The 24,533-nt window shown below is 40.8% G+C and overlaps 1 protein-coding gene across 1 annotated transcript in view; it reads right to left on the bottom strand.

The window, feature by feature from the left end:
* Positions 1-24,533, bottom strand: part of TDRD12 (tudor domain containing 12) — a 128,402-nt gene that overhangs the window by 49,053 nt on the left and 54,816 nt on the right. Inside the window, exons 8-17 of the mRNA XM_023583682.3 lie at positions 22,333-22,522; positions 21,697-21,789; positions 14,491-14,585; positions 13,895-13,971; positions 10,743-10,823; positions 5,987-6,047; positions 5,534-5,641; positions 2,673-2,858; positions 687-843; positions 76-203 (exon numbers count right to left, since the gene is read on the bottom strand). Coding sequence (XP_023439450.2) covers positions 76-203; positions 687-843; positions 2,673-2,858; positions 5,534-5,641; positions 5,987-6,047; positions 10,743-10,823; positions 13,895-13,971; positions 14,491-14,585; positions 21,697-21,789; positions 22,333-22,522 — 1,176 coding nt within the window. The remainder of the gene's footprint in view (positions 1-75; positions 204-686; positions 844-2,672; positions 2,859-5,533; positions 5,642-5,986; positions 6,048-10,742; positions 10,824-13,894; positions 13,972-14,490; positions 14,586-21,696; positions 21,790-22,332; positions 22,523-24,533) is intronic.

Below are 24,533 nucleotides of genomic sequence, written 5' to 3'. Positions count from 1 at the left end.
TAATTCTATATTTATATATATATAAATATATAGATTGCTGAATAATATTGACATTTAAATGGACACAATACTTACTTGTTCGTTAGCTTCAAAGAATAATATTTCCACCTCATCCAAAATCAGGTGACAAAGTCTAAGAAACAACAAGCTTTGATATTTAAGAAGTCTCAGGAGGCTATGTGGTGTTGTAACAATCACATCACCTACATTTTAAATGAAAACACAATTAACATTTAAATTTCCTGCTACAATTCCACTTACTTCTGAGAAACGCCCTCTCATGAAACGAACACGAAGATGTTTTTCTTACTAAAGTAGATGGGGCAAGAGAGCAACCCTACCAAGGTTAACCATTAATTATCTGATTGGTCCTCTGTGGTCCCACCATGTTTTGTGCTCTTGAGAGGGGAGGAGAGATTTTGTCGACACTGTGTGCCCAGCAACTGACAAAGAATAAGTGCTCAGTAAATAGGTGAGAAAAATGAATGAAATCAGGTAGTTTTAACAGTGAAACAGATGTGAGCCAAGATCAAGCCTTCCTAATCTACAGTCCACAGCAGTGACAGTGACAGCTGGACTCTCCCCACCAGCTGCACCACGCCATCCCTGAGCCATCTGCGGCTCCCAGGCCTCGGTGGGACTCTGCTCGCTTCTGTAGGGAACACCAGCCTGGGAAGGATGCTTACACCCCCTTGGAAGCTTCATGTTCTTGGCTTCATCTTTGTGGAGTCCGATAGTTAACAGCACAGGGTGAAGAGGCCTGGAGGACGTGCTATAGTCTCCCAATAATTCAAATATAAATTGAGCCTTTTTCCACCCAGGGCACACCATGACTGCGAGAGGCTGCAAAGACAAACAAATTCATGTAATTGTGGACAAATGTTAGGAATCGAACAAGTGAAGCATCCAGAACATCCCCTTGCACAGACTAAGCTCCATCTAATTGTTTGCTTTCACCGTTGCCATAGAGATTAGCAAACTTAAAATATAATTCCATTAAAATGGATTTAGATATGCTGAATCATTTCCCTAGGGCTTAAACCAAACATTTCATGAGTACTAATTCACTTAGTCCTTAAGGGGGAAGCAGATGTGACTCAAGCAGTTGGGCTCCTGTCTACCACAGGAGCCCAGGGTTCGAATGCCCAGGGCCTCCTGGTGAAGGCATGCTGGCCTGTGTGGTGAGCTGGCCCACATGGAGTGCTGCCCCATGCAGGAGTGCTGGCCCACGCAGAGAGCTGGTGCAGCAAGATGATGCAACAAAAACAGATACAGAGGAGAGAATAAAAGACGCCGCAGATCAGGGAGCTGAGATGGCGCAAGAGAATGATCACCTCTCTCTCGCTCCGGAAGGCCCCAGGATAGGTTCCCAGAGCTGCCTAATGGGAATACAAGCGGACACAGAAGAACACACAGCAAATGGACACAGAGAGCAGACAATGGAGGGAGGGGGGAGAAAAGGATAAATAAATAAATAAATCTTAAAAAAAAGAAAACAACACAACCCTACAGGGTAGGCTCTATTATTGCTGCATTTCACAGATGAAGAACCTGAAGCACAAGGTAGTAAAGTCAGTTGCCCCAGGCTACCCAGCTAATCCATGGCATCAACAGGATTTGAACCAGGCACCCTGGCTCCAGAGCCTTGCTCTTAAGTTAACCTCTCTTCTTCAGGAGTCTGGGTTTCCTTTAGCACCTTTTGAATGCACCCCAACCCCCCAGCTCTCCTAAGGGCGCTCTTGCCAGACACTCCCCTGCACTTGTGCTTTCAGTGAACTGTAGGCCAGGTGGGTCCCCTTTCCTTCAGGCACACCCACAGAAAGTCGGCCACCAGCACCGGGCTGAAATGCTGGCTGTGGAGGCGGGGTGAGAGTACGGGCACACAAGAGGTGACGTTGGGACATTCCTTTCTGGCCCCAGCCAGAGTTCTGCATCAGATTCAGCTACAAGTTCATTTAGGGACACATTATCTCTTTCATTTGGTTAAATCAATAAGCAACTTAGTTAACACAGATTCCAAAGGGAAATCATTAACCTACATGGCATAATTAGGAAAATAAACTAGCAGCAGTTGAATTGCAATCATTACTGATATTTTTCACCTTTTTATGACTAATAGCATCATTTATACCCAGTCCTTTGGGCCAGGATCTGAGTAAGAGGATTTTATACTTCAGGCCACCTAACAGCTAAAACCCAACAAGGCCGACGTCATTACCCACCACCCTCCTTTCTTTCTCATGCCATGTTTCTCCCCTTTCCATCATCTTTCTTAGCTAACCATTTGTCACCTGTTAAGAATTTACCCTGCTAACTCTTCATGGGCTTAATTTTCTCTATAAAATGGGAAAAAATGGATGGTTTGACCACTCGTAGGCGTGCTGTGACCAATCAGATGAATTAAGGCCGGTGAAATCATTTCATAAATGACATATTCATCTCTAAAGTAAGGACTTTATGGCCTCCACCAACTGCCCGCACCTGGAGGCTCAAGGTGAGCCTCAGGGAGAGAATTGGTGACTGGGAGGAGAGAAGGGATAATTTCCCCAGGACAGTTTCTGTCTTGGCAGTTTGGAAACAAAACTGAGCCAGACAACCTAAATGCTACTTGTAAAATTTAAAAATAAATATTTAATCCATTTTTTTGTGAAACAAAATTGTTTTCAACTTACTCCGTTTCTACTTGGTAATGACTTGTAGCAGCTCCCAGTTTGTAAAATCGTAAGCAGTGGTGGAAGGTACAATAAAGGGTCATTTCCACAATGAGAAATGACAACCACATCACAGCCACGTGCTATGGGAGGCCAAGAGTAAGATTCCGTGTGGCTAGGTCCTGGAAACTTATTCCTCTGAAGAGCCTACAAAACATCAATAACCAAAAACCACAATTATGTCCACAAAACTAACGAAGACCACCTCTCCCGGCTCACTTTACTCCAACAACCAGAGCACACTACACAATCTGGTATCTTCCAAGAACCTAACCTTAATCTTTTTTTCAGCACTGAACTCCTCTATTTTTTTTTTTTAAAGATTTATTTATTTATTTCTCTCCCCCCACCCCCCACCCCGGTTGTCTGTTCTCTGTGTCTATTTGCTGCGTCTTCTTTGTCTGCTTTTGTTGTTGTCAGCGGCATGGGAATCTGTGTTTCGTTTTGTTGCGTCATCTTGTTGTGTCAGCTCTCTGTGTGGGCAGCACCATTCCTGGGCAGGCTGCAATTTCTTTCACGCTGGGCGGCTCTCCTTACGGGGCGCACTCCTTGCGCGTGGGGCTCCCCTACGCGGGGGACACCCCTGCGTGGCAGGGCACTCCTTGCGTGCGTCAGCACTGCACATGGGCCAGCTGCACACGGGTCAAGGAGGCCCGGGGTTTGAACCGTGGACCTCCCATGTGGTAGACGGACGCCCTAACCACTGGGCCAAGTCCGTTTCCCTGAACTCCTCTATAAGGTACATGCTTTTCTGGGCTAAAAATTAAAAGGCTCCCACAGGGATCCAATGAGCAGTGCTTAAGGCTCCCTTGAGCCAGGGAGTGGCTCTTTCTCCTTATCCACCAAGTGCTATGCCAGGTGTCAGCGTCGCCTGTGAGGTTTCTAAAGCACTGCCTTTATTTGCCTGTTTTTCTAGGTAACTGTCACTGAAAGCTCCCAAATGTTCCAACAGGGCTCTCCAAGCACACTGATATATTTTCCAAAGGGCTGAAGGAACTCTTCAAGCCCATCCTCAGGAAACCTCTTCTCCCCAGTGCCCCTCTGAACCCCGCCTGCCGTCAGGACTGGTTACTCTCTGCACACGGCACTGAGCTGCCACCCTGGGATCCTCCTCTGCCTTCACCTTTTGTCAGCCATCCATGTGGTCTTTTTTGACATACTTCTTTGTTTTGGTGGAGCACACATTTCAAAGGCTTCTTGCTTTTTTGAGACTCTATGTCTGAAAATATCTGCATTTTACCCTCACGATCTGAGTACAGACCTCTAGGTTGGAAATGACTTTTTGTCATAACTTTGAAGTTGCTGCTTCTCTGGTGTTACTGTCTGTGGAGAAGTCTGAGGCCAACTGACTCCTGCTCCCATGCATGGATAGTTTCTTCTCTCTGCACACTGTCTTAATCCCCAAGTCTCTCGAGTTTAGATGCTTCACAACAGCATGTCTTAATATCTTGGTTCATCAGTTGTGTGGGGCATGTGACAGGTAGACCCTTTACTGGGACATTCTATGTCTAGAAATCTCGTTTTCAGGTATTAGACCTCAAACTGACACTCAGTTTCTTTTTTCTTTCTTTCCTGTTTTCCATCCATGTCTTTTTGTTCTACCTTCTAAGATTAGTCTCTATTTTATCTTTCAAATCTATTGATTTTTTTTTAATTTCTGTAATATTTTGAATTTCCAAGTACTTTCTTGTTTTCTGGCCATTTTGTTTTTGTGCGTATGTGTTTTTCGTTTTGTTTTAATAGCACCCTGTCTGATTAAATGGATGCAAGTTGGTTCTGGTCTATTTTTCTAAGGTGAGGGCTTTCTTCAAAGGTCTGATGACCCCTGATGACTGTTCATATTCTTGAGGACGACACTAAAGGGGTGACAAGAAGCTGTGGGCAGGCAAAGCCCGTCACCACATGAGCATCCCATCAGTGCAGAAGGCTAGGCAGCAAGCAGGCATTTTTACTGGGATAACTTCAAAAAGCATCACCTAAAGGTATTTTTCTTGGACCTTCGGGTTCTCAAAAAAAAAGACACGCAACCTCCTTCCTGAGAGCAATGCACACAGGCTGCAGGAGCTCAGGTAACAAATAGGCAGGGGAGTTCCTCTTCTGGCCCCTTACTCCTTCCACTATCAAGTTAGCTGTGCTTTGCTATCATCTTCTAAGAACCTATAGAAATCTCTTCTCCACTAAAGAACTCTCTCATTCTATTCAGCCTTGTGGTTGTATCTTTTTAAAAAAGTATTCCTTTACATTTTTTTTTCAGGAAGGAAGATAAACATGTATGACCCATTTACCAAGTAAAACCACAGATGTATAAAGCAATTCTGAAAAGAATGCTAAGAAGTAGATATTACCACTCCCCTGGCAAGTTGTTGCTCCCTCTAAGCCCCTTTCCAGAGGCACATTTGAAAACTTATTTCAAAAGAGCACTTAGAGTTATCAAGTGGTTTCTCCACAAAAGAACTGTTCACCTATAAGACGGTAAACTCGATCTGAAAATAAGTGAGAAATTTAATGACAAAAGAGAACTTCAAAAGTAAAGAAATTATACAAACACAACCTTAGAACTGTTTGTTAAAAAAATCTTTTCAGAATTGAAAAGTGACTGCCAAGGAGTGTGCAGTTTTTCTTCTTGGAGTAATGAAATTGTTCTAAAATTTTTAGTGGTGATGAATACACAACACTGTGATTATACTAAAAGCCATTGAGTGTACACTTTGGATGGATTATATGGTCTGTGAATATATCTCGATGAAACTGCTTAAAGAAATCTTTTCAGGTGAGAACAGGTTAGGATCCCCTCCTGGAGTTTGTTTTCCAAGGATGTTTACCTTTTTTAGGTTAGCTGAGAGTGGAGACACCTCAATGGTCAAACAGGGCTCGATCTTGTTCCGGAGCACGGCCATGGGCTGCTGCAGGCCTGACTTCAACTTCTGCAGCTAGGCCAACAGATACATTAGACAGCTAGCATCCGCCCCAGGTGTTAGCACCCAATGTCAAGGACTTTAGGGCAATGAAGAAAATGCAAGCATTTGATTCCAATGTCAAAACCTAGGCATACATGATTACCAAAAACAACCCAAACAATCCAAGATGAAAAGAAGATCATCTATTATCCAAGAGAAAAAGAAAGCAATTTCTTTACAGCAGTAATTGACAAGAAAATTCCTATAAGAATGTCTTCAGGTAAGCGCTGCCATCTTGGTACTTTCTTAAGTCTGGATGGAGGCAGGAGAAGGCTTTAAACAGGTTTTATTTTGTTTTGTTTTGAGGGTTTGTAATACCTGCTGCAGATCAGAGATTCCATCAGCTTTCAGAGGATCAGGATTTAAAAACTGCAGTAATCTGTAAAATAGTTAAAAGAACAATTTGAAGAAAAAAGAGTTTATGTTCCTTTGATTCATCTGTAATTTCAATTCTTCCTTGTTTTGTTCTGATTAAGGTAGAAGGGCCAGTCATGGTATTCTCCAGCCTGCATGTGCTGCAGGATCCCTGCCCAGGGGCTCCTGCAGAGCAGTTGCACACGATGGGGTGCAGCCAGGCCTGGGGCTCTGGCCCGCTTCACTGTCTTCCTTTTAAAGAGGAGAGAGTCTTGGCTCACTGAGAGCAGAAGACATCCAAAGTTGCTTCCCTCTAGACCCAGCCCCACCCCAAAAGGCAGAAGGACTAATGACAGCTGCAGAGGGATGAAGGGGACTGCGAGATAAGACGGTGGGGAGAACACACACATCAAACTGTACTCCTTCCCTAAAGCCCGTTCTTGCAAATAGATTTTTTAATGCAAAAGCCACAAGGCCCAAATGTCCATCAACAGAAGAATGGATAAACAAAATGTGCATATCGATACATGGAACATTATTCAGCCACAGAAAGGAATGAAGTGATGCTTTATGCTACAAGGCAGAGGAACCTTGAAAACATGCTAAGTGAAGGAAGTCAGACACAAAAGGTGAAACATTGTTATTTCATTTATATAAAATATCCAGAACAGGCAAATCCATAGAAAGATGAGGCAGATTAGTGGATGCCAGAGGCTGGGGGGAGAGGAGGAGAATGGAGATAAACTGCTTTATGGGTGCAGGGTTTTATTTTGGAGTAATGAAAATGTTTTTGAACTAGCATAACACTGTGAAAAAGTACTAAATGCCACTGAACTGTTACATTAAAATGGTTAGTTTTACATGAATTTCACCTTAATAAATTTTAAAAAAGAAAGAGAATCAAGACCCACTGCCCATAGATGTTTACAGTAAGCAGTCCATGAATTTAGTTTGGCTAGTATTAATAAAATGCATCTTTTCAGATTACAAGCTCCTTAGCACATTTTTATCTGTTAATGCCCACTAAACTCAAAAGAATAAGCACCTAACGCTCAACCAATGTCTTAGTAGTTTGGAGTGGTAGAAAGAACATAACCTTGTAATTCTTTGTTTAGAGAGATGTAAACTCCATGAGAGTAGGGATGAATAAATTTTTTTCATTAATGTATTCCTCCACCTAGCACAATATCCTTTTATATGAAAAAACAAAATATTTACCCAAATTGTTAGTCAAAAGTGAGGATAAGATGTACTCACCAGATGCAATGGATGTGTCATGATGAGGGGAGAGTGTTACTGTGGGGGGAGCGGTGGGGTGGGGGCGGTGGGGGTGAATGGGGACCTCATATTTTTTTAATGTAATATTTTTTTAAAAATGAATAAATTGAGTAGAATTTGGAAAAAAAAAAGTGAGGATAGTACAGAAACATATTCAGACATGCAAGGTTTCAAAAAATGTTTGCCTTTCATGCTTCCTTTCTCCAGGAGCTGCTGGAGAATGGTCTGCACTAAAAAAAGGGAGTGAACCAAGGAAGAGAAGACAGGAAAGTGAGAAAAGGGGCTCCACTTCAGGAAAGAAGCAGACACCCAGGTGTGGGGGTGAAGATGACCCAGGAAGGCAGCTGGGCTCCAGGTGCAGAGCAGAGCAGGCCAGAAGAGGCTGAGGGCTCCACGGAGATGGAAGAGAGAGCCTTCAGAGGGGGTCTGGAAAAGAGTCAGTGCAGGTATATGAAAAACCAAGGAAATGAAAGGCAATTCCTAACTGCAGGTAAATTACAAAGCTACAGGAGAGCGGAGAAGGGACCCCACCCAGGCACAGCGAGGCTCAGCACTGGCCTCGCCAGAGTGACACTGCAGGCTGCTGTGCTCATGGGTGGAGAAAGGAAGTGGGGCCGTTCTGAGGGAGCAGTGGATGGTAAAACCACGAAGAGTCCCCCCAGTTCCCAGTGTGCTCTGGTCAGGAAGGACAGCTGCGCAACCTCAGGATTCATTGGCCTGTGTGAAGGGCATTTCCGTTTAGGTTTTACCAAACATTTGTTTAGTAAAAGTTTTCTAACGCTGAAGGAATTTTATGAAGAATGCATGTATTTAGAGAAAATGTCCATCTTAAATAAGTAAATGGCAGTTACAAGCAGAATCAAAAGTACAAAGCAGCCAAACATTAAAAGGTTTTAAGGAAGAAAACTGAAGAATAAAGAAGATATAGGGAAGCAGTTGTGGCCCAACTGATAGAGCATCTGCCTACCATATGGAGGGTCCAGGGTTTGATAACCAGGGCCTCCTGACCCATGTGGTGAGCTGGCCCATGCACAGTGCTGCTGCGCACAAGGAGTGCTGTGCCACAGGGGTGTTCCCTGCATAGGGGAGCCCCATGTGCAAGGAGTGTACCCTGCAGGGAGAGCCACCCCACACGAAAAAAGCACAGCCCACCCAGGAGTGGCACCGAACACACAGAGAACTGACACAGCAAAATGATGCAACGACAACAAAAAAAAGCGACACAGTTTCCCGGTGCCGTATGACAAGAATAAAAGGACACAGAAGAACACACAGTGAATGGACACAGAAAGCAGACAATGGGGGGGGGGAGATGGGGAGAAAAATAAAAGTAAATCTTTAAAAAAAAAGAAGACATATTATAGTAGGTTTACAGAAAAGCTGGAAGGGACAACTTTGTCACACAAAGGTGGCAACAGAGTTGCAGTAAATACAGAGATGGCAAATGGGGTCAGGCAGGCTAGCCCTCCACTCCACTCCACTCCACTCCCCTCCACTCAGACCAGACACCCTGATAATAAAAGTGCTTTCCCAGCACCTCTGGCTGCAGGTAGCCACCACAGCCAATGAGCTGAGACCATCTGCCCGTCCCTGGGGAAGGTGGCGACAGGTTAGAAGTTAGGTCTCAAGCCCACTCTGAACTGCCTAGTCATCTCCAAAAACACTGTGTGGAACAGAGCAGTTTCTCTTCTACCCAAAGATTCCTCAAGAGAAATCGGCCACTTGGGTGTTGCCCTCTGAATCTGGACCCTGACACTGTTCCATGCCCGCCCCACCCCACCCCCAGGGATCCAGGGTTCCAAAGAAAAGATGTTATACAGTCCTGGGATGGAGAAGACCAAAGTCGGGAGGGCCTCTTCCTGAATTTACTGTAATTTGGGGGTTTCCCCATGGGTTCTGGTGAAGGAGACAAGTCTAAAGAGAAAGGGAGGGAGAAAAGCGATCATGAGCAGAACGGCCTGCTGGTCCTGAGGGCTGAGCAATGCCATCAGTGCAAGGAGACGCGGGAGCCCCAGTAGGCAGCTGGGTGACAGCTGGCCTTTTACAGTGAGGGCTTCTGGCAACACGCCAAGATCACTGTGTCCTCCTTCCTAGCACAGAACTATTGTTATCACATTAAGTTCAAGGGGATGTGACACCTGCAAATCCCTGGAGGAAAGGCTGTGTGCTCTCTCTTTTCCAGGGTGCCCCCACTACTCCGAGCAGGAAGGACATAAGCACATTTTCCCAGGCCTTGGGCACAGCACAGCTCTGGGCAAGGAGAAAAAGTGCATGATCACCAGGTCAGCCCATGTTTCTAAGGTATCCACTGCCCTTACTTCTTTGCTGTTTAATCTCAAATTACTTCAAGGTTCTCTGATACCCAGAGTAGACTGTTAGAAAAACTGATGTGGTTTAATCTGTGGGTTCTAAACAATGAGCATTTAGCAGGATGCGAGATAAAATAGAATCTTCTAATACAAAATACAAAAATAAAAGGCAATTGGGTTTTTCAGAGTTAATTGATCAGGCTATAATTTGAGGTGATAAAGGAAAGAATAAACTACGTGGATAATGCAAGGCGTTTTAGTCCCAAGGAAAAGAACCAATTGTTATATCACTTACTGGGAAAGAGGGATACCCTGGAATGGTGTCACCCCACATCCTGCTGGCACCACGGCAGCCTCTAAAGGCCCTGGCTCTGGAGTACCAGGAGAACTCCTGCTGGTCAGAGGATGAGGCAGGTCATCAGTGGCCTCAGGAAAGTTGGGAAGCCCAAATGGCTCCAGGGTTAACACCCTTGGCCCAATCCTCCAAGTCAACAAATAGACACATCAAGACCCATCTACCTCTTGAACCTCTGCCAACATCTTAACTCTTTATCACTCTGGTAACCCCAGAGCAGCCACAATTAGTTGGAGGGCAAAAGTGCTTTTAGGCTGGTATGGCCCAAAACCATAAAAACTGGTACAAAAACATTTTGCAAATTAAAAAAGTATAAAGTTATTACTCTGCTGTTAGCAACTTATCAGTCACTTTGTGACTCTGAAAGGACAAAAGAAAATCCCAAATTTCTACACAGTGAAGAATTAAACCATTTCACCAGCTGATGGTGAATTTAACACAGAAAATTGGAAGCAAACACCAACCCATATAAAATCAGGAGCCAGAAAAGATCAACTATATTTAATTCACTTCATAAAAATCTTCACATCACAAAGAAAAGCAGGGAGGGAAGGCAGAACATAACTACTGACATTGGAACAAAGCTTTAAACAGAAAATTCTATCCTAGTAAAAAGAGAAAAGAAAACAAACCTCAAAGCCTAGAGGAGACTTACTGTATTATTTTATATGGGAATGCAGATTTAAAATTAAAATGAAACATATGTAAATTCCTCCTGCTATATAACTTCGTTAAATTTATTTCAACAAAAAATTCAGGCCAAGAAAAAAGTTCTTACTTCACACAGCCATTCTTCTCATTGTATTCTTTCTTCTCAGCCAATCTAAACGGTTTTTCATTTGGCTTCTGGCATAAGGCACTAGAAATTTAAAAACACTTATTGAAATGTGTGAACTCAAATCCTGAAAATATTTTTATTTTCTGATGAAAAATGTTAAAAGTATCACTGAGGAGGGAAGTGGACTTGGCCCAGCAGATAGGGCATCTGTCTACCACATGGGAGGTCCGCAGTTCAAACCCTGGGCCTCCTTGACCCATGTGGAGCTGGCCCACGTGCAGTGCTGATGCACACAGGGAGTGCCATGCTGCGTAGGGGTGTTCCCCGCATAGGGGAGCCCCACATGCAAGGAGTGCGCCCCATAAGGAGAGCCGCCCAGTGTGAAAGAAAGTTCAGCCTGCCTAGGAGTGGCGCTGCCCACACGGAGAGCTGACACAACAAGCTGACGCAACAGAAGGAAACACAGATTCCCATGCTGCTGACAACAACAGAAGAGGACAAAGAAGAATGCACAGCGGACAGACACAAAGAGCAGATGACTGGGGGGGGGGAGGGAGAAAGGGGAGAGAAATAAATAAAATACAATAAATCTTTTTTTTAAAAAAAGTATCACTGAGGAAAAAACTGCTCTAAATAAGTAAATTTTCCTGAGAACTGAAGCTTTGTGTTTTAAGTATGAAAATCATTTTTCATACTTCAGATGCTGGCCAAGATGGAAAAAGCCCACTATAGCCTTTCTTTCCTACTGATTACAATTTAAAACTGTGGATAAAGTAGAAAATGATAGGCGACAGAAATCAAAACACGAATAATCACCAGGTTGTGGTGAGTTTCCCATTTTTTTTCTCCTCTACGTCCTGGTAATAACCTGAGGATAGTTTGAGATGTAGAAATGTATAGCAGCTGCATACATAAAAAACTCCCAGAAAAACCATCTCTTTCTCGCCAGGGAACCAGGAAGGTGGGCAGAACTGCCTCGTTTTCCTCTTGTTCTCCCTCTTCTGGCCCTGCGATGGGGCATGTGCCTCTGGCAATGGCAGCAGCAGCGAGGCTGCCTAAGGTTCTGAGGAAAAGCCTGTGCCTCTCTTGAGCTAGGGGACCTAGAAAGCTAGGATCTGTGGTCCAGAGACCGCGTGTGTGGGGGAGCAGGAGGATCACTATCTTTTTTTATTATTTCTCTCACAGCTTTTCTCTGTAGGCAGCCCCATTCGCAGACACTGCATGAACTGCTGGCTACTCAAAGAGAAGCTCGTCCTTCAGGCCGGAGGATAAGCAGCTCCTAGAACTGGTCAATGTGAGGGAAATCTGAGAAAACGAGAGCTGGAGAGGCAGGTTTCCCTATTTTTATGAACTGACATATGCACCAGCCTCACCCCAAGTTAAGAAGATGCAGAACAGATCAAAGGAAGCAGAGCAAAGTCCTAAAAACAAGCGTGCAGCCACCACCCAGGGGAGAGGCAGGACCTGAGACCTGAACCAAACAGAGCTGCTGACTAAACAACAACATTCAGCAAAGATTCTGACAGAACCAAAGTCTCCCAACGTAATAGTCAAAATATCCAAGACACATTCCAAAATTACCTGACATACAAAAAGTCAACCAGGAATATCAGATTGATTTTCAAGGAAAAAGACCAGCAACATGCACCAACCCCAAAATACCCTGAAGTAGGAAGTATCAAATCCTTTATAGAAGCTATTGTTATACTCCATAAGGTGAAAGAATGCTGAACACTACTGAATGGAAAAACAAAGGTTTTCAGGGGGGAATATATATATATATATATACACATATAAATATATATATTTTTTAAATCAAATGAAAATTTTAGAAATGAGAAAAGACAATGGCTGAAATTTTAAAAATTCACTGGATGTGCTGAATAGCAGAATGGAGATGATAAGAGAGCCAATGAACTTAAAGACAAACCAGTAGAATCATTCCGTCTAAAGAACAGTAAGAAAAATAAAACAGAGCCTCAGAGACCTTTCAGATAAAAACACAAGTTCTGACACTTGTATCATCAGAGTCTCAGGAGGAGAGGAGAAAGAGATTGGTGCAGAAAAATATTTGTAAAAACAATGGCTTAAAATTTCACAAATACGGTAAAAGACAAAACCTATACACAAAGAACCCCAGTGAACCTTAAGATCAAGAAACAGGAGGGAAATGAAACCAGGGCCTATAATAATTAAATTGCCCAAAACCAGTAATAAAGAGAAAATTTTTAAAGCAGTCAGAAGGAAAAGACATGGAACAAAGAAAAATATAATATTAGATTGTGCATCAGAAATAATGCAATCAGGAAGGTAGTGGAGCAACATCTTCAAAATACAGGGAGAAAAGAACTATTAGCCAAGAATTCCATATCCACTAAAAATCTTTTTTCAAAAATGAAAGCAAAATCATTTTCGGACACACAAAAATGGAAAGAACTGATCACCAGCAGACCTGCAAGATCAGAAATATTAAAGGAAATCCTTCAGGTAGAAGGAAAATGTGAAATTACAGATATATGTAAAAAAGGGAAAAGCTATTGGATGGTAACTACATGAAAGATGTTTTCTTGTTATTTAAATATCTCTAAAGATAACTGACAGTTTAAACAAAAGTGATAATATATTCTAGGGTTTATAACATTCAACTATAAGTAAAATGACAACAACGTAGCAGAAAGACCAGAAGGGGAGAAGTGGAAGTCTACTAAGTTCTTATACTATACATGAAGAGGTATACTATTACATCCTTTCTGTGAATTAGTATCACTTATCTGTATCTTGATGAGGACAGAGTTACAGGCAAAGTCTCTGACACTCACCTTCAGGAAGAAAATCTATTCCTTGCTTTACACCAACTTGTAATCAACCAACCTGAATTGCCATCTGGCCACATTTACCCATTCTAGATGACTCCGTATCAACTTTCTTCAGAAACAGGCCTTGTCCAACAAGGAAACAAGGAGACTCTAGAGCCACCACTGGGTCTCAGTCAGTTGTGCGGCAAACCAGTTGCCATAAATTTTTTTTTTAAGAGCTACCCTTTTCTCCTTTTTGGAAACTGAATACCTTCCAATTATCAGTCCTATGGAATACTATACAAGACAACATACACTTATGTCTCTAGTCAATTACACTGAATTTTCAAGTCACACCTTGTTGCTGATATATCGGGATCAGCATAGATGGTTATGCCTCTTTTCATTGGCCAGTATGCTGATGATTCAAAACCCTGTAAAAAAAATATTTTTTGTAAATAATTTATATGCCAGCACAATTAATATTCTTGAGGAACCAAAATTTCATGGAAATTATTCTCATGAACAACCTATGCACAAATAACTGAAAAGGTGGATGGTTATGTCATTGCTTTAACCAAATAGTAAGCCGCTAGCATTTTAGATAAGTGTTTAGAATGGCCTACAATTCCCTTCACCTGTCTTGTCAAACAGACTGAGGGACAGGATAGGTTTGAACTTAAACTGTTAATTCCCAGAATCCCAGATTTTCATACCCTTATTAAAATGAAAAACCCAATTTTGTGGAGAGGCCAAGAAAAAGGGCTTAACTGGAGTTATCTTTTTTTTTTTCCATAATAGGGCAAACATGTAAACTATATGTTTTCATGAATAAAACTATCATAGTTAAGAATGTTTAAAAAGAAACCATACTTTTGGTTACTAATAGATTTTGAGAGAATATTCCTAAATTAACATTTAAGATATTTAATGAACATTAAAAAAAATACAACCTTATTTTTGCCTTTTAAAGAGATGCACTGTTGTTTCTTTTCAGTTTTTTTAGGTGACTCTGTCAATGAATCCATATTACATTTTACAGCTTTATCTGCAAATGTAAAATAGTGATACAAAAGCTACCATGAAAAGAATGGACAGAAGAAAATAGAAAACAGAACAAAAAGAAATATAATAAAAGCACCATAATAAAAGCTTAATATATGAAATTATTAATAAGGTTTTACATTAAACCTAACTTGAGAGAATTAAATTTTAAAAATTCTGTTTCAACCTTTATTGTGAAAAACATATTCCAAAATTCTCCTTACCAAATTAATAAGAACTGAATACAATTTATTTTCCAATCTGCGGCACAGACTGTTCTCGCTTAAGATGACCACAATACTATCTCCTATCACACATGCTCTTTTTACAATGTGATTCTGACATCCTCCCACAAATGGGTTCTATATTCCCTTCCAATGAACCTGTATAGGTCAGTGAACACAGCAGAAGTGATGTTAATGTGACTTCTCGAGCTAGATCATAAAAATGCCAGGCACATATGACTTGCACTCTTGAGATGCTCCCTCTTGGAATCCAGCCAGATGGAAGGATGTTCCAAGGAACTCCAAGCCACCACCCAGAAAGGCCGTGTGTAGGTGTTCCAGATGACAGCCCCAACTGATGTCCCGGCCAAAAGCCAGCATCAATGACAGATATATGACTGAATGCATCTTCAGATGAATCCAACTGTTGAATCACCACCAGCCAGTAAACCTTTCCAGCTGAGGCGCCGGACACTGCAGAGCAAGGATAAGCCCCTCCTAAGGTGCCCATTTTGAATTCCTGACCAGAGACTCATGAGCATTGTAAAATGGTCATTGTTTTACACCATTAAGTTTGGGGTGGTTTGTTACACAGCAATAATTATTGGAATACCAAACTTGGTTTCAGCAGTTCAGGATCACAGTTATGAATCTCACATCTAAATGTATGGCAGATATAAAAGGTGTGAGAAAACAGGCTGAATTTGAGTAACTCAGGAGGTACACCAAAATTCTAAAGTAGAAGTTTTCAAATATCTTTATCATCTAAACTTAAATTCGACTTTTGGAAAGTTCCAAAAGTTCTTACATAAAATAACATGGATAATCAAACTGGGTAATTACACTTGGGTAAAAACTGATGTATGACTTCAAAGAAAAGAAAAATCCTCAACCAGTAATCACTTATTACCATAAATACTACAGAGGAACTATAGAGGCAATTATAGAAATGTGTTCACTCCAAGTATTAATAAAAGAAATACAAACTGAAATGATGAAGCATACTTTTCATCTATTAACACCAATCACTGAAATAACCATAGCTACACAACTGGAAATGTGTCCTGATATAGTCAACTGTCTATTATTTCTTTAAAGAAATTTGGTAGTTAGGCCATGGAATTAATGTCACATGGTTTCAGGGTCTGGAATTTAACATGATCTCTTTTGGGTGAAAGCTTTCAGCCAAAAATTTTAAAGTATGATCTGGAGTCAGGAGTGGAAGAGAAGTGGTAGGGGAAACATAGCAACAGAAAATATACATACAAGGGAAGCTCTCAGACAAAAATCACAAAAGTCCATGAAGAAGTTCAATGCTATCATAAATGATTAAAAAAGGGGGGGGGGGGGGAATAGTTCACACCTGAGGAAATGGAAATAATACAACAATATAACTTTAAAATAAATCTATTAAAATATCCAAAGAGATAACAGACTAATATTCATGAAACAAAGCACGTGAACATGAAAAAAATGAGACCTAAAAATGAACTGATTAGAACTATTAGAAGTCTAAGAAATAGTCATCAAATTGAAAACTCAAGAGACAGAGCAAATACTAGATGTAGCAGTTTGATATTATATGAATTCCAAAAAGAAATACAGATTATGTTTGTAAACTGGTTGGTTCCTCTGGCATGATAAACCTTTGAGTGTATTAGATTCAGCTGAGAAGTCTGCTTAAATTATGTTAAGTTTAGGGCTCTGATCCAATCACATCATTAAGAGTGTGACTCAGCATCAATTCTCAGACCCCTTAGGGATAAAACATGCTCACACGGAAGTAAACCACGTAGAAAAAGAACACAGAGGAAGAGAGACAGCTCATTAGACACAGCAGAGGCCCCAGGGAAGAGAGATGAACCTGATAGTCTACAGTTGACCTTGTGAAGAGACCTGAGCAGCTGAGCCCAGAAAGAAACAAGCCCCAGTCTACAGTTGACCTTGTGAAGAGACCTGAGCAGCTGAGCCCAGAAAGAAACAAGCCCCAGGGAAAGAGATGAGATTTATACCAGCCTACAGCTGAGATTGGGACTGGAAGAAGCTGGGACCATGGGGCCTTAAGAGGAAGAAGGAAGGATGAACCCTTGCAAACATCTTGATCCAACACGTGGCCAATGACTTTGGGTGAGAAAGTACCTCTTATGGTACACTGAGTTGGACTCTTTAGGGCCTTGTTTGACTATAAGCTTCTACCCCAAATAAATACCCTTTATAAAAGCCAACAGACGTCTAGTACTTTGCATTACCATCCCTTTGGCTGACTAATATATTAGGCTAGAAACAGAGAAGAATGATGAATTTTAAAATTAAATTAAGAAAACTTGCCAGAAATCAGTTGAGAGAGACAAAAAGAAAATAAGAAAAAGAAGCTAAAAGAAATGGATAGTAACAGATCAGAAGGAGAGAGGGGGATAAAATTATCTTTGAAAATGTACTATTTAATACTTTTCAGAAGCTCAAATTAGACAAGAATCCTTTAATTGAAAAATTCCAGTGTCAACAAATTCTGAACCATGCATGCACTCCTAGATACATGGTAAAGAAATGGCATATTAAAGATAAAGTCTGAAAAGCCAATCAAAAGAACATACCAATTACTTATAAAAGAAAAACAGATTGACAGATTTATCAGAAGAAAATAGACTGACAAAATTTATCAATGTTGAAGGAAAATAACTAGGAAACTAGAATATTACACCTAATTTGATCCAAGTTTGGGGCTGGGGAAAGGAACCTTTCCAAACTCAAAGTATGGTTTTTAACACCTGTAGGAAAATACTACTTAAGTACGTATTTAAGTAAGAAGAAAAATAAAGCATTAGTGCAATAATAATTCTAATAATAATAATAGCCACCATTTACTGAGTGTTTATTACACATTAATAACTATTCTAAATGCTTTACATGAATTATGTGATAAGTACCACAAAATTACTTGACTGAGTCCTATATGGTGGTCATTAAAATAATCTTAAACATCCAGACACTATCAGGGCAGATAGCTCAGGAGTTTGATGCCTTCCCTGTGGGCCCTATATAATATGCTCCCCAATGTGACAGAATTGGACTCAGTTGTGGTTTCCCTATACATGGCTCATCTGTCCTTCTATTTGAACCCATAATTAGGACTAGAGTTGGTAGGCGTATGTCCAAGAGACTTAAATCTTTGGGCTGTCCATGTGCCAGCTGGGACCTGAATCTCAACGGACTTCCAATACCTATTCTCCAGTTCATTGGTCTCACCCAGGACAACAAACAAGGAGGTGATGATGGACAACTATGATACCAAGAAAATGGGAGGGTCTACAACTGCGAGGCAGAGAGTCCCATCCATCAGCCATATGAGACTGAAGCCATCTCTCAATTAGAGGTGGAGTAGGCATCACCATCCCAGAATCCTCAGGTTTGGAGAATGAACTATAGACTAAAGTAGACTTACTGGTATTTGACTACAGACTTATTGTGATTCTAGCAATGGAAAAAATTTTTATCAATATGGAAGCAGTGGCGAATGGAGGTTCTCAGGGCAGGGAGAGGGAAAAACTGGTGTAATATGGAGGCAATTTTGGGACTTGGGAATTGTCCAAAATGACACTACAACAACAGATGCAGGCCATTATATATCTTGCCATAACCTACAGAATGGTGTGGGAGAGAGTGTAAACTATAACGTAACTTTTAATCCACACTTGGTGGTAATGCTCCAAAATGTGTTCATTAATTGCAATGATTGTACCTCACTAATAAAGGATATTGTTAATGTGGGAAAATACGGAGGGTGTAAGGAGTAGGGCATATGGGAATTCCCTATATTTTTTTATGTGACATTTGTATAACCTAAGTATCTTTTTTAAAAATAGGAAAAAAAGAAACTAAAAAAATAAATAAACTTAAGGGAACTTCAAAGAGAAGTCTCAAGATATACTTGAGGGAAGTGGACTTGGCCCAATGGATAGGGGTCTGTAGTTCAAACCCTGGGCCTCCTTGACCCGTGTGGAGCTGGCCCATGTGCAGTGCTGATGCGCGCAAGGAGTGCCGTGCCACACAGGGGTGTCCCCCACGTAGGGGAGCCCCATGTGCAAGGTGTGCGCCCCGTAAGGAGAGCCGCCCAGAGCGAAAGAAAGTGCAGCCTGCCCAGGAATGGCGCCACACACACAGAGAGCTGACTCAACAGATGACGCAACAAAAAGAAACACAGATTCCTGGTGCCGCAGATAAGGATAGAAGGGGTCATAGAAGAACACACAGCGATGGACAGAGAGAGCAGACAACTGGGGGGAGGGTGCAGGGAAGGGGAGAGAAATAAATTAAAAAAAAAAAAAAAGTTGAAATAGCTTTTTAGTTATTACAAGAGAAAATCTTTACTTGGATGAGTAACATCTAATAACTTTGATTTTTACATGATGTTCCAGTGTCTTATCACATTACCTTTTTTAAAAGCAGTTTTGAGATATGTTCACATACCATACAATCCATCCAAAGTGTACAACCCATGGCTTTTAGTATAATCAGTTGTATATTTGTCATCACTAGAAATTTTAGAACAATTTCATTACTCCAAAAAGAAAAATGCCATACCCTTTAGCAGTCACCTTTCAATCCCTCTATCCTTCCCTAGCCCTACACCAATCTAATTCCATCTTTATAAATTGATTTATATTTACTTTTTTTTTTTTAAGATTTTATTTATTTCTCTCCCTTACCCTCCTCCGCCCCCCACCCCAGTTGTCTGTTCTCTGTGTCCATTTGCTGCGTGTTCTTCTTTTTGTCCACTTCTGTTGTCAGCGGCATGGGAATCTGTGTTTCTTTTTCTGTTGTTGTTGTGTCAACTTGCTGCGTGAGCTCTCCAAGTGTGCAGTACCATTCCTGGGCAGGCTGCACTTTCTTCCGTGCTGGGCGACTCTCATTACAGGGCGCACTCCTTGCACGTGGGGCTCCCCTATGCGGGGGGCACCCCTGTGTGGCACGGCACTCCTTGCACGCATCGGCACTGCCTGTGGGCCAGCTCCACATGGGTCAAGGAGGCCCGGAGTTTGAATCGAGGACCTCCCATGTGGTAGGCAGATGCCCTAGCCACTGGGCCAAGTCCGCTTCCCTATATTTACATTTTATGTAAATAGAATCATACAATATGTAGTACTTTGTGTCTCCTTCCTTTCACTTAAAATGGTGCTTTTTTTGCTTGATATTAAAATCTTGTAACATTAACACACATTTGTTCAGTTTAAAAGAAAAAAGTCTATATATGCAATAATGACCAATATTACTCATATTTCACATGAGGTTACACTATTCTATACAGTACCATGTTGCATTTTTTAGTATTCCTTCTGGTAATATTCATAACCTTAGACTTTCCCAGTCATCCCCATAAAATAGTTCTGTTAGTTACAAACACTATGACATGCTTTTACCTTTTCTATTCATTTTCAAAGATTAACAACTTTTCTACCAATTCTGCACAGATTAACCCTCAGCTTTCCATTCTTTAACCTCAACCTATTTTCTGGTAACCTGTATTTTAGTTATTAACTCCATGAATTTACACAATATATTTAACTCAGCTTTTTGACAAATCTGATCCTCTTTTTGTTTACCACCAACCTTTTCCCCTTCGAAAATATGCATAATTCCTTTCAACACTGATTGTAACGGGGGAAAAAAAGGAACAATTACTGTCCAACAACCTGGGTGTACTTAAAAATAATTCTAACAGATTCATACACTGGAAAGCTATGCAGTGATAAAGTACAATGATGTAAAAGCCTGGTACTTTTCCTGCTCGAATGGGAATGGAAAGAATACAAATGGAAAAAGCCATTTCCATTAGTGACAAGGCTCCGTTCAGCAGTAATTTCCATTGGGAGACCCCTGCAGGAGGCCTATAGGAATCTGGAGTGGGGCCACATGTGCTGAGTGCTCTGTACAGGGACCACCTATGCAACCTCACCAGCTCCTGATGGGATGAGATATACCTCTCCCCAGCTCACAGGCAGGGAAGCAGGACTGACATCTGATGATCTCCCACCAGAGCCCAGGTCCTTAAGCACATGTTATACTGGATACAGTTGACCTACAGAGAAGTTCTCATGAAACAAAAAAACTACAAAGAGGTCTGTATAGGAGGAACTCATTTCTTTAAAATAAAAATTTTAAACATACCCACCCACCAAGAAAACTCTGGAAGGAGAGACTCCAAAACTTTAATAAGTAGATAGTGAAATGATAGGTTTTGAAAATATTCTTCTATGATGAACGTTACCAGAGTAATTAAAAATAATTTTAAGTGTAGAGAATATGTTAGTTAATTAAGGCTTCAATTCAGTTGAGGTTTACTGTAGATACAAAACATTACAGTCAAACATATAACGCACCTGATGTAAGAGTGACGTGGTAGAGGGATTAACACAGAACTACCCCAGAGGATGAACTGAGCATCAAAAGAGACCAACAAATTCCACCCTGGTCCAACAATTCAATTCACTAAACATCTTAGAGATATGGATATAAAGACTGGGCATTTCTGCCCTCACAAAAGCACTGTCCTTATTTTTATGTACCCTTAGTGCTTAAAATAAAAGTCCATCATAAATCCATATGAATACTCTGAGGACAAATAATCATCCATGGCCGAGATCTGGGCTGGAATAAATCAGTCCTCTACAGGGCAAGTACCTTTTATGATTTTCACATTATAGTAAAATCTCCAATAATGGAATGACTGCAGGGCAAATTCATTCTCTAAGCTTCTACATCATAAATTGGCTCCATTAAGTAATGGAAAAAAAGTGAGAATTACCACAGCCATTCTCAACAACCTTATTATCTTTATGTAGTAAGAGCACTGTTTTCTGCTGTCCAGGAAATAGCCAAACAAGTACCACTTACCCAATATGGTAGCAGCTGGGCCTAGGTCACCGGCAGCATCCTTGTGCCATGTATGCTGGAGAGACTTTGCCAGGAAATTTAACCCACGTGAATCTGACAGAAGAGTAAATTTCAGGATTATGGCATGAAATAAAACCCAAAATAAAAATGTGGCTCACCGGTATACTACTTCTGCTCTTAACTTTTGCTGTAAGGTTAGAGGAGACTCTATAAGGAGGGGCCTAAGAAAACTGAACACAGAAACATTTAAAATTGTTTCCATGGCCCATGACTCACTAGTCTCATATCTTTATGCTAAAATTTGCCATAAATATCTCTTAAAATGTGTCTGACTCTAAATATAAAAAACCTTGTTTGGTTTGTATCTTTAAGCTATAAACACATGGACTGCTGAGAACAAAACTCAATGTTAGTAAGAAATTAAGAATCTTTTTTTCCTGGGCTCATAAAAATTGTAGCAGTTTTAGGACCTCAAAATCCATCAGAGGCTCACCAGGATTAAACTATCAAACATTTGGAGTCCAAATCTCTGTTTCCATATGGGGGAAAGTTTATACAATAATTTGTATCATTACACAAAGATATATATAAATGAGACAATTTAAAGGAAATATATGTTGGTGTGAATCTACTCACTTTCTGATCCTTGACCATTTTTTCCTTGCGAAAACATTGGCCAAAGAGTAAGTGCTGGATTGAGTTTACTAGTGAAGGATGCTGACTTTATACTCAATCTTGTTTTCTCTAAAGAATCAAGGATTTTATTCTCCATGGGTGATACGTAGCAAGCGAAGTTCTTTGCAACCAGATCATCATTAACACAAACCTGTAAAATTTTAAACACTGCATGAACTAATAAATATATTCAAGCGACTATTCAGAAAATACTTTAAACCCCAAATTTCAATTTTGAGAAAAATTATTTTATAAAACATAATTTGATAGAAACAGGTCTCTGGCCTTCTGCTCTGGCAATAATGAATTAGATCATTCTTACCAACTCCCCTGATGAGAATAATAATAATTTATATGAAGAAGAGGGTAGAGTGAGACATTTCAAGGCTCCACCCCCACATAGGAACTTTGAACAATCAGCAAGAACTGGCAGAAACATCTTTATCAAAGCTCCAGAAAACTGTCAAAGTAAGAGGGAAAGGGCCACAACAAGAAAAAGGCTACTTAAAAGTAGTAGGAGTTCTTCTGCCCCTTTTATTTGATCCCATAATTAGCACTATACTTGATAATGTATGTCCAGAGACTTAAATCTTTGGTCTGTCCATGTGGCAGTAGAGACTTGAATCTCAACAGAGTTCTAACACTTACTCTCCTGTAAGTGGACTCACCTAGGACAACTAACAAGGAAATAATGATGGATAATGCCCATCCCAAGGAACAGAGAGTGTCTGCAACTGCAAGGAAGATACTTTCATCCATCTGCCCATGGGATCTAAGCCCTTTCTCAATTAGAAGCAGAGGTGAACAATTGACTAAAGTAGATTTATTATTATTCTACTAAAGACTTATACTAGCAATGGAAGAATTCTTATCATTTATGTAAAGGCAGTGGCCACCAGAGGTTCTGAGGGATGGGAGTGGGAAAAACAGTTGTAATATGGGGGCATTTTTAGGACACTGGATTTGTCCTTCATGATATTGCAGTGATGGATATAGGCCATTTTCTATTTCGTCATAACTTACAAAATTGTGTGTGACAAAGCGGAAACTATAATGTAAACTGTAGTCCATGGTTAGTTTAGTAGCAATGCTTCAATATGGGTTCATCAATTTTAACAAACGTGCTATACTAACGAAGGATGTTGTTAATGTGGGAAAGTGTGGTGGGGGAGGGAATGGAGCATATGAGAACCCATTACATTTTTTATGTAACATTAAAAATTATTAACCAAAATTAATTATTGTTAATAATAGCAGGAGTTCATGGTGCTTGGCTGGCCCCTCCCTGACGCCCCGCTTCAGCTCTATAGAGAGCCGGCCCATGAGTGTGAGGAATCCTGTTTGGATCCCTGGTCCCAGCTCCAGAAGGAAAACAGTAACCCTCATTTACACACTGGGAATGTGTGTGTCTGGCCCAACCTGTACAAGGGGAATTCCTGGAGAGTCATATGTGTATGTGCAGAAAGGATCAAGGAGGCCCCTATGCTTTGGCCTGGAGCTAGTTTCTAAACTCATTATATGGATAATCTCTGAAGGCAAGAATTTACACAGGTCAATCTTCAGGGAATGGAGAAGGACTGTTCTATTTTTCCTTCTTTATTTTTTGTTAGCTCCTGACATTCAAGGAAAGCTCTGTCATAAATCTAGTTGAATATAAGCTTAAGAAAAAGACATCTGAGAGTCTACATTCCAGCAATAGCATATTAAAATATCAAAATGTCCAGGTTTCAACAAAAGGTTATAAAACATACAAAGATACAGGAGGTGATGGCCCAGACAAAGGAGACAATAAAAGCATTAGAAACAAGCAACAAGGAGGACCAGACCTAGGTAGGACATACTAGGGAAAGACTATAGAAATGGCGCTAAGTATGCTCAAAGAGCTAAAGGAAAACATGGACAAAGAACTAAAGGAAAGTAGGTAAACAATAGATGAACCCAATGAGAATATCAAGAGAGAGATGGAAATTATGAAAAGGATTCAAACAAAGTTAAAGACCACAGTGACAAAAATTAAACATTCTCTTGAGGGGGGTTCAACAGGAGATTGGAGCTGATGGAAGAAACAATCAGTGAACTTGAAGATAAGGTGACTAAAATCATTCAGTCTGAGGAGCAAAAAAGGAAAGAATGAAGAAAAGTAAACACAGCCAGAGGGATAC

This window comes from Dasypus novemcinctus, chromosome 18 (genome assembly GCF_030445035.2).
Source record: "Dasypus novemcinctus isolate mDasNov1 chromosome 18, mDasNov1.1.hap2, whole genome shotgun sequence".
NCBI classification, from domain to species: domain Eukaryota; kingdom Metazoa; phylum Chordata; class Mammalia; order Cingulata; family Dasypodidae; genus Dasypus; species Dasypus novemcinctus.
This window is presented reverse-complemented; position numbering and strand designations above follow the sequence as displayed.